Consider the following 11,476-nt stretch of genomic DNA (forward strand, 5'->3'; position numbering starts at 1 on the left):
CAGCTTTGGCTTTTACTCCTAAAACATGATTTAATAAGGTAGACAATATTTGTCAATTATATCAACTATATAACTCTTGGATAGTAGAGTGGAATAACATTTATTCAAATTTATCCAATAAATCTCACCAAACTCTATGCCTCTAAGTTCACAATCCTATTGTGGTAACTTAGTTAAGTCAAAACCAAAGGTCTAAAAAGTATCATATACTTCAATACGCCGTCTCACGATAGATGGGAGTACTTCGTTCTGGCGAACCCACTCCTTATCGATCTAGGGGTTAATGCGTTGGACATATTGGAAGGCATCTTAACAACTTAATATAAACATTAGGGTTTTGTTAATATTATAACAATCATGATCCCATCATAAAGAGATTCCCAATTTTTCCTTGAATAAAATACTTCAAATCAATACTCGTCAAGGGTTTTATTTCCAGATAGTGGGGGAGTCACACCGGTCTCGCTTAAAACCCACAGCCTAACAAGTTCAATGAACCCGTTATTGACAAAATCGCCCCATGTCAGAAACAAAGAAGATTCGTATTTTATTCTGTGTTTCATAAACACGAGAATCTCATAATCGTTTGTAAATTTTAAAATCTTGAGTCGCTACAGATTTTATCTTGTTTAGCAGGCATGTGATGGGTGACGTATATAATACATACATTCATTCATGATTAATCTAATTAAAGCATGCATCATTAACTATTCTATACATAAATTCATACATCAATATGTAAAGTGCGGTATGTAAATGTGCCTGGTTATGGCCTTTATCATATGTGATCCTTTAAGGCTAATGAAAGGATAAAGGTCAATCTGTGGTGAATAATATAAATACAATTACAATTACAAGTCTTCATTCTTCTCGTCTCGATAGTTGTTTCTCCTCTTGGATCATCCCTTCTTGAAGTACATTACATAAAACAAACTCTACTAATGTACTTACATAAGAAAACTCGAGTTACATTCGAGGTAAGATAGTTGCAACAATAATGAAAATGACATGCAAGTCGTATTTATAAAATCAAAACCATAAACTTTAATCTAAAGGTCTTAAGGCCATAACCAGCACTATGCTCAAGTAAACATATAAAGAACTTGAGAAAAATAAAATATAGCTGGGGTACAGGGGCGGCAGCCCTGGGCGGGGATTCGAGGGCGGCAGCCCCCGGGCGGGGTTCGGGGGCTGCAGACCCCGACTGGGGTCGAAGGAAGACTAGTCTAGTACATAAATCTCAATTTCGGGACTAAAGATCATATCTTAACCAGCCTCTTCCATTACTGCATCAAATGCAGTTTCAACGGATAATGCACAAATCCATCAACGGATAAATTCATCAACGGATAATTCCATCAACGGATAAATCTATCAACGGATAAATCCTTCAACGGATAAATATATCAACAGATAATTCCATCAACGGATAAATCTATCAACGTATAAATCCATCAACGGATAATCAGTTCTATGCGTCAACGGAAAATCAGTATAGTACATAAATCCAATTTCAGAACTACAGATCATATCTGAACCAGTCTCTACACCTACTGCATCATATTCAGTTCAGAAGTATGTATCATATACACACTAATCATTCCCCATAGAACATATCATGTCAATACACCATTTGTCCAACAGTTTAGATCACTATCTTATATTTATATGTCACATGGTTGTTGGTGAGTTTGTTGTCTTTGGAACTGATGACAGGTATATTACTTACAACCTTGTACTACTTTATATTTATATATCACATGATTGGTTGATTGATACTGGAGCTAATGTGCATATTTGAGCTGATATTAGTTTTTTGTATCTTATCAGCAGATTCATAGATGACAGTGACGATGGGGAATGCTAATGCTGCACAAGTGCTTGGAATAGAAAACGTGGACCTGAAGTTTGCTTTTGGGCGGATTCTATCTCTCACTAGAGTACATCATGTTCCATCTATTCGTAGAAATATAATAAGTGGAAGTTGTTTAGTTAAGAATGACTTTGAACTTTCTTTGAAATGTAATAAAGTAGTGATTACTCACATTGATACATTTTTTTGGCAAGAGTTACTTGTCTGATGATTTATTTTTTATAAATGTTGAACTCGTTATGGGTGATTTTATTAATGATAGTGTTGCACCTTCTATTAATTGTGTTGAATCATCTGATTTGTGGTACTTACGATTTAGTCATTTAAATTTTGGAGCTCTAAAGAATATAATGAATTTAAAGTTGATTCCAAAACATTCCATTAAGAATAAATCTAAGTGTCAAGTGTGTGTGTAACTGCTAAGAAACAAGAAGACCTTTTCATAGCGTTGTTAGGGATTCAGACTTGTTAGATTTAGGCTCCGTTTTGTATTGTTATTGCAGACAGCTACAACAGTTTTTTTGTTGAAAAGCTGTCAGAAAAGTATTTGGTAAATTCTAAAATTTGTTGTCTAGAAAAGTGCTTTTGGTTTAAATGGTCTCTGTTAGCAAAAGCATGTCCCCCCATGCTTTTGGAAAAAGTTGTTTTCAGTTTTTGCAGGAAGTAACTATCAGTTGCACGATCAATCCTTCTCAAAAATATTATTTTTATATCTTATATCTCAAAATATGCATAAATTTAAAAAAATTACCAAATAGACATCTAATATTCCTGACATCACTTTTTCCACCAGCATTTTTTTTACAGCACAACAGTTTTCAACAGCACTCCCAAACAGAGTCTTAGTTCATTCAAACATATGTGAATTCGATGGTGTGTTGACTAAGGATCACTTTAGATATTTCATTACCTTTATCGATGATTATAGTAGATATTGCTATATTTATTTTCTTAAACATAAGGATGAAGCACTAGATAAATTCATTATGTTTAAAAATGAAGCTGAAGCACAAACTGGCAAAGTACTTAAACGTTTGAGGTCTGATAGAGGTGGTGATCATACGAGTACCTTGTTTAATGAATTTTGCACAAGTAATGGTATAGTTCATGAGGTTACTCCACCATACACACATGAGTCTAATGGGGTGGCAGAGCGGAAAAAAATAGAACTTTTAAAAACATGATTAACAGTATGCTGATTAATTCTGGGTTGCCTAAATATATGTGGGGAGGGGCTCTGAATACAGCTTGCCATATTCTGAATAGAGTCCTTATGAAACATATGGACAAGACACCTTATGAATTATGGATAAAGCGTAAGACAAGTTTGAGTTATCTTCGTGTGTGGGGGTGTCTAGCTAAGGTGCTTATCCCTGAACACAAGAGGAAGAAACTAGATCCAAAAATTGTTGGTTGTATGTTTTTGGGCTATCTTGAAACCACAACTGCTATGAGATTTTTAGTATTAAAATATGACATAGATGGTATCATGGCGAATACGATAGTTGAGTTTCGTGAAGCAACTTTCTTTGAGCAAGTGTTCCCTATAAAGACTGGATACCTTTGGGTAACTCTGAGGATGATCCCACTCACATATTGAGTTCTATTCCTAATCATGTGGAAAAGATGAAAAATGTGGGGGCGGATCCTGGTAGTAGCTCTACTCCCCTAATGAAGTAGAGGAACCTAAACGGAGTAAGCGTGCAAAGGCAGTTAAGGACTATGAAAGCGATTTTGATCATTTACAATGTCGAGGATGAGCCTTTAACTTTTCATCAAGTTATGGATTATTCGGAGTCAAGATATTGAAAATGCGTTGTGAATAGTGAAATTGACTCAATTGTTTCTAACGGGACATGGGAGTTAGTTGACCTCCCTAGTCCCTCCTAGATGTTCTACTATTAGAAGTAAATGGATTTTCAAGAAAAAGCTAAACTCTGATGGCACAATATATAAGTACAAGACTAAGCTAGTTGATACAGGTTTTAGGCAAAGGTAGATATTGACTTTTTTGATACATACTAACTGATCACAAATTTGACATTTATTTACAACTTATTAGTATTGTTCTAGATAAATTATAAAAACAAAAAATTATTTGGAATGAAAATACAAAGACAATCAAAAGCAGGATAGTCATTATCATAAATAAATTGTTAAAATTTTCAATTTATTTGTATACTATAATTTTTTACATATATTGTAAAATGTTTTAACTGTATATTTAAAATTATTAATCTTAAATTTATCTTTCAAAGAAATATGTAAAATTATTTTAATTCAGAAAACATAATAACAAATTAAATTAAAATATGAGATCAATGAATATATTTAAAAATCATTAGATATAAACTATAAAAAAACCCAAAAACATGGACAAGAAATCCTACAACACATAAACTTATTAATGACGTCCCTATATACATCACACACTTGTCCATCATACAAATGTTAGTTGAATTTGGAGGAAGAATGGGGTAGGTAAGACGTGAGGAGAGTGGGTTTGGTAAGATGAAAACTACTAAAACAATCAAGTGGTTCACATTTTATATACGAAATCTAAACAGCTCCTCGCCTCAAATACTTTAAACTTTTAAGCCTTTCAAGTACACATATTTTTTTTTGGCTTTTTCCAAAAAGTCAATTTTTGACATTTATTTTTGTATGCTCTAATAATAAATCTTCTAAATGAAAAAATCCGTTATCTTAGGATTCATGCATCCAACATGAAGCAACTTACTAATCTCAATAATCTTATGAGGAAAACAATTTTTTTCATATTGTGAAATTGCTGTTACATTTTAAGAAATACCTGAAAATAATTTTGATTTTGAACAGAAAATGAATAAATAATATTTTGTTTGTTCAATTTTTTTTATCATTCCGCAGCCGCTATTCTTCTAGTTTGCACTGATTTTTTAACTAACTGAGCCAACTTTTGCTATGTTGGTTAATCAAAATCTCTTTTCTAAACCACATTCAGATAAAATGATACAACAATATTTATTTTGTATTCACCTTTTTATGAAGTTGCTGAGATTGCTATGTCTTAGAAGGACTGAGCGGAGTGACACTAGTTAAAAAAATAAGTATGTAGTAGGAAATTTTTTGTGAATACAGGTTATATTTACAAGTTTATTATTAAAATTTTATATTAGAAAAAAGGCCTAATCTCGGACGATTTCAGATCCAATTTTCTCTTATTTAAAATACTAATTACTGAATATATATAAATATTTTGGGAAAAAATGAAATTAAGGAAAAACTAAAAAGAAACAGATTGAACTTCTATATGATTAAAGGAATTTACGTACTTTTCCTTTAAACCTTTTTCTATTTAAGCAGCCAAGCTGTACATGGTGTACACACCCCACATTTCTTTTCTTAATATATGATGGGAGATCAAGTTGATATACTCGATACTAGTATAACTTAAAAATAGTAAACGTGTATATGCTGCACGTTCTCAAAGTTGAAGTCCAATATGGACAAGGCAGACAAGTGGACTTTATGGACAGTATAAAACCACGACCGCACACAATAATCTATTTTCGACAGCTCACCGGTGCCACGTTGGTTAAGTTCGGCTAATTAAATTGTACTTTATTTACTACTTATTGTTTAGCTTTAGCGAGATCCAATCACAACTTGTTTTTAATTAACTGAGATAATTAGCCAAGTAGTACTTTTGAATTGGTAAGTGTTAGATGATGATTAAGTTGAAAATTTTGCATTTTAATGGTGATATATGATTAAATTTATAAATAAGCTGTCATCTCAAATTATATCATTCAAAATATAAAATAATTTTATTCGAGTTGAAAGTTTTAGTTATCACTCATGAATGGAATAAAATATTAGTAATGATTTCCTTGAAAACTACAAAAAATATTAAATAATGATTTAAATAGGATTAAATTTGCACTTATGACAGATTCAATACAATTTATCGATCTTTCCCAAGTACAAGATATACTCGACTTCTTTGATTAAGTCTTTAATTTTTTTAAGTAATATAGAAATCTTCCTGATAGGAGATAATACAAGTTGGATTAAAGAAAAAAAGTAAGTATCCCAGTTTAGCTATCATTCAACCACCAATTGGTAGGTGGAACATACGGTTGGAAATGAATCTTTCAGAAATTTCTAAAATTTATAATTTGATTTTTCGGTGAGTTTAAGGACATTACGCGCCTGTAGCTCAGTGGATAGAGCGTCTGTTTCCTAAGCAGAAGGTCGTAGGTTCGACCCCTACCTGGCGCGGTTTGTTTGTTTTTTTAAGGTACTTGTTGCGGAACTCTCCCAGCCCTTCTCTTAATCTGTCCAGATCGACCCTTCTCTTAATCTGTCCAGATCGATAATATGCGCTGCTCCCTTCCTAGCTTCGACTAGGGGTGTACACGTTTTGGCTAACCCGACCAATCCAAATCGTTTTGGCTAACCCGACCAATCCAAATCGAACCGACCCTATTTCGGTCGAACCAAACCGATTTTTTTCAACCCGATATATAGTTGGGTTGAAAAAATGTCAACCCGATTTAATTGGGTTGGATATGGTTTTCGATAATTTTAAACCAATCCAACTCAACCCGATTAAAATATATATGTACATGCTAATAAGTTAATCCAAAATTATGTTTAGGCCATTTACATAGATCCATATATCTCTAACTCTAAATGTAACTAATAACCTCCGTGTTCATAGTTCATTTCGTAACAACAATAGATGTTTGATTAGTGTTATATTTTTTGCATTTATGATTCATTCCAATATTTAAAGCGTAAGCAATATTATTAGTAATTTTGATGTCGAAAATTAGATGTTTAAGACTATTCAATATGAATGATTGTAATATTGTTTTGCACTATTTTCAAGTGTTTTAAATTTTGAAACCTTATGTTTTATTATAATTTTTTATATTAATTTTGTATATTTTATTAACCGATCAAACCCATCCAAACCGAACCAAACCGAAGTATACAAATTGGTTTGGATTACAAATTTAAACGGTTTGGGTTGGGTTGAAATTTTGAAAACCCGAACTAATTGGGTTGGGTTGCTAAATTCTCCTAATCCGCCCAACCCGATCAGTGTACACCCCTAGCTTCGACATCTTAGCAAGATGTAAAATGAGAGTACTTCTACATCATATTTTTTAAAAATTATATTTAATTAAAACAATTATTATTTTTTATTCTTAATCAAGAAGAACATTTGAAAAATAATACACATAAAATCAAGATTATTAAGGAAGATAATTAAAACTAGACTTTTTTCTTGATGAAATATTTAAAACAAGATTTAACAAAAGTAACATCGGTGTTTCACAAAAACATTTTCCAAGTAGATTTCTCCATATATAAATATTTTTGGTGGTCATATTGGACTATTGGAGTGCCCATTCTCTAGCTAATCAAAACCAAACCGAACAATACAAGAAGACATTTACACAGGTCCAATTCAAGATACACGGGTTAAATATCCGGAACGTTGTCAGCTGAATTAAAGATGCACAAACAAATTATTGGATCGGTTTTTATCCGAACTTTAAAAAAAATTATTTTTTTGAAAACGGATTGGACCAGATTTTTTAAAAAATTGGGCCGGGCCAGGCCAGACCGCGTTTTCTAAAAAATATGAGGCCCGTTTTAGACCCGTGGGTCGAGCCGAATCGGATTAAATCGGACTTTATTCGGGTTTTTTATTTATATATTAAATATTATTTTTATATTTTAAAACTCAAACTTTAAATTCAAAATTTGTATAGTCAGCTAGTTATTAGTATCAATACACAGACTTGGTAGTTGTTAGTTCTATATAGGCATTATTGATTTACTAGCCTGCCTAATTCATGCATTAGTATAGACTATATAATCTAAAATTATAAATTTAAATAGGATATCATTTCCAATTTATAATAATAAAATCTCGTTACAAATACAACTAATTTAGTAATTATCTTTAATACATTTTAATTTAAATAAAAAAACAGAAAACTTTAACGAAATAAATCGGAAAACAATCATATATATCTTAATTACTTCCAATATTATAATATAATTTCTTAAAAATTATAAAAAGTATTGTATATTTTCAATTATATATATATAATTCGATTTTTAATCGGGCTTTTCAAAATGCCCAGATTTTTATTCGGGTTAAACCAGACTTTTATCCGGACTTTTTTAGACCCAGACTTGTATCCGGATTTTTTGGATTTCAGGTCAGGCCGATTTTTCGAAAAATAAAATAAAAATGAAACTCATTTAAGTTCAGTAAGCTAGCCGAACCGGGTGGGGCTTTTTCCCGAATCGGATTTTTTGGATTTTTTCCAAATCGGATCGAGTTTCAGACTTTTTGAACGTCTCTAAGCTGAATAGTTCCAATTTAGTTCCAATGTTGCTGAATGGAACTCGAGTTACTCCTATTACACATATCCAACTCATGATGGATTAAATTCAGAACATAACATCAACATACCCGCCAAGAAAACATGTTTGACACTAATATGTTGTTTGTATGCCAACATGGTTGTTTACACATCCCCTATTCAAGTCGGGACAACATCCAATTTCATTACACTAACATTGAAGAGATACAAAACAAGAAGGTTGTTTTAGTAAACATGGGAAAGTGCATAATTTATAGGTATCGGATAAGAGTTTAGAGTACAAAGTTCACAAATACATCCACTTTCTTGTACACCCCAATCACATGTAACTAGCACGATGTATGATATTATGATCCTCCATTATCATAACCCATATCTGATCTATAAATCCAACATTTCTCCATTCCATCTAAAATTAATTATTTCTTCTTGTTTTTGCCAAATTCACCCCCTCCTTTGTTGTTTCCTCCCCCTTGTGCTGCTTTTTTTGCTAGCTTTTCTTGTAACGCCTTTGCATCCCTGCGACATAACCACATCAAAACACCGCATTTATTACTATTTACTATCTTACTAACAAAAACAACCAACAAATTAAGATTAAGAGCAAGAGCAAGTCCAATGCAAGATGCAATAATTTGACATCAAAAAATGATTTTTATTGCTAAAATAAAACTTAAACTCCAATGCTAGTTGAATTTGCATCTAAATAATTTCAAATTTAACTAATTGTTGTAACTCACTCCTAAATTTTATTTAAAGTTTAGCACCACGCATGCTCTTTATAATTACTTGGATGATGTGGCATAAATGCATCTTTAATTTCAAAGTTACAACCAAGTAATTTATGCATATTTGCATCCAAGTATATCACTTCTTTGAAATTGAAACTTTTAGCATTTAATTTCAATTTATAAAAATGACATTAGTTATAGCATTGCATTGGACTTCCTAATTTGAAACCAAATGTCAAAAATTTTAACTCCAAATTAGAAACCAAATATTAAAAATTTCAACTCCAAAATGATCAAATTAGAAACCAAATATTAAAAATTTCAACTCCAAAATGATTCAATACCTTAATGCAAATATGCATCCTTAGTTCCAAAACTGAAACCAAGAATGCATCTATGCATCTAACCACGTCATCTAATAACTACAAATGAGATGTATGTTAGTAACGTGTGCTTTAAAAAACTTAAAACGACAAAAAACCAAGAATGCATCTATGCATCTAGCCACATCATCAAACAACTAGAAATGAGATGCACGTTAGTGTGTTTTAAATGAATTTAGAGCAAAATGACAAAATTTAGGTAAAATTGAAAATTTTGAATTCAAAATATATCTAGCATTAAGTTGAAAAGTTGTATATTAGCGTCAAAGAACACTCTTTTGATACCAAATTATAGCAATGCCTATAGTCATTTTGCATTCTCCGTCCCCCTCTCCATCTCTCTCACACACATGAACATGATCCTATATCTAAATAAAAAAGTGAACACATGGGTACCTCTCTCTCCTTTGTTCAGGGGTCAATCCATCATCCTTGCCTTGCTTACCCTTGTTTCCAGCTCTAGCTTGAGCTCTTTCACGATCTCTATCCCTTTGACTTCCCCGTTAGATTAAATTAAGGTCCAAAAACAATCATGTACATATACATAATTATATCTACACAGACATTCAATTCATGACAACAAGATAAAAGAATAAAATTATCCGTAATTATATGAAATTTTTTTAATCTTGCTCATAAATTTATCATAAATAATCAATCTTTCACCATGAATATCAAATCTTTAATTGTTTTTGTTTTTAAAATAAATAAACAACTATTTTCTGCAAAGAAAGAAAAGGTTGATCTTAAATCAGAGAAAAGAAACATATCAGAAAGGATATGAGACATTCTTGATTCTTGAACAGAGCCCAAGAATTAATTTTCAATCTACAACAGCTTTAAGAGCCTGTAAACAAATTACATATATAAAAAAAAAATTGTAAGCAAAAATAAATAAACAAAAATAGCTATTGTAAGCGAAGAGCAGAACAGGGCATATATAAAGAGAGAGAGGGAGAGAGTACCTGTTGAATCAGAGAGAGTGATGCAGAAGGGGGGCGAACAAATACAGAGATGACGATAAAAGAGATTGGTGCGTATATTGTATTCAGGAAGGTATATATTAATGTGCAGAAGAATCGAGAAGCCGCAGAATTTTTTTATTTTTTGGATATATGTTTAATGGCTGTTAGGAGATACTCCCTCCGTTCCCATTGATTTTTATACGTGCTATGTATTTCGAGACTTTTATATAGTATAATTTTATAATATTTTTTTAAAATTTTATTTTAATAAAAGTTTAAATATGAAATTTTTATTAAAAAAAAAATTAAAAAATATTATGAAGTTATACATTAAAGAAGATTGAAAAGCGTGCTAATCTTGGTGTGAATCTGTGGTTCGGATTTCGGACAGCTTAGGGCAGCCAATGGTAAAAAAAATGGCTTAAAATTGGATTTATTTTTCTATTGCTTTTTACTAATATTAAATTAATACTTTCAACAATAGGAAATATGATCGCGGATCCAGCTCGAACTCGATGGAATCATTAGATCAAGGTTCTTTTGTTTATGTGAGTTTCGTCCAAAACAAAAACACAAGGAGAATTGGGCAAGAATTTTATCTATTTTTTTATTTCTATTTAAGTAATTAAATTTAAATATTTAGTAAAAATCAAATCAATAAACAAACTAATACTTTAAATTAATCCAAATTAATGACTTAATTTTTTTAGTCCAACACAGCCACTACAATATTGAACCAACCACGTCTATATCTATATTATTATACTATAATAACCGTAATGAAGTATAATTTGATTCAACAGTTATTCCTAATTTTGGTTATTAAAAAAAATAAATAAATAATATTATATATCTGTTAAATTACTGAATTATTAAACTACTACACAAAGACTATTTATCATACTAAACTACAACCAAAACTTATCATATTATTAAAAAATATAAAAAAATAGTATTATATATCCGCTAAACTACTAAATTATTAAACTATTAGATATAGTATATTTATTCTACTAACCTATGACCACAGGTATATCTATACTATATTATAATAACCGGAATGCGGTATAATTTGGTTCAACGGTTATTCCCTAATTTTGGTTATTAAAAAAATAGTGTTATGCATCCGATA

General features: G+C 31.1%; 1 protein-coding gene and 1 non-coding gene across 2 annotated transcripts; one reads left to right on the top strand and one right to left on the bottom strand.

The window, feature by feature from the left end:
* Positions 1–6,063: 6,063 nt before the first annotated feature.
* TRNAR-CCU (transfer RNA arginine (anticodon CCU)) lies at positions 6,064–6,136 on the top strand. The gene has a single exon. It is a non-coding gene; the product is annotated as a tRNA-Arg (tRNA).
* A 2,334-nt stretch (positions 6,137–8,470) lies between these two features.
* Positions 8,471–10,480, bottom strand: LOC141707521 (uncharacterized). Its single transcript, XM_074510724.1, has 4 exons — positions 10,345–10,480; positions 10,162–10,226; positions 9,776–9,881; positions 8,471–8,784 (listed from the first exon to the last, which is right to left on the bottom strand). The coding sequence occupies exons 2-4, from the start codon at positions 10,166–10,168 to the stop codon at positions 8,685–8,687; spliced, it is 213 nt and encodes a 70-aa protein (XP_074366825.1). The 5' UTR covers positions 10,169–10,226; positions 10,345–10,480; the 3' UTR covers positions 8,471–8,684.
* Positions 10,481–11,476: the final 996 nt, after the last annotated feature.

This window comes from Apium graveolens, chromosome 2 (assembly GCF_009905375.1).
Source record: "Apium graveolens cultivar Ventura chromosome 2, ASM990537v1, whole genome shotgun sequence".
Taxonomy (NCBI): domain Eukaryota; kingdom Viridiplantae; phylum Streptophyta; class Magnoliopsida; order Apiales; family Apiaceae; genus Apium; species Apium graveolens.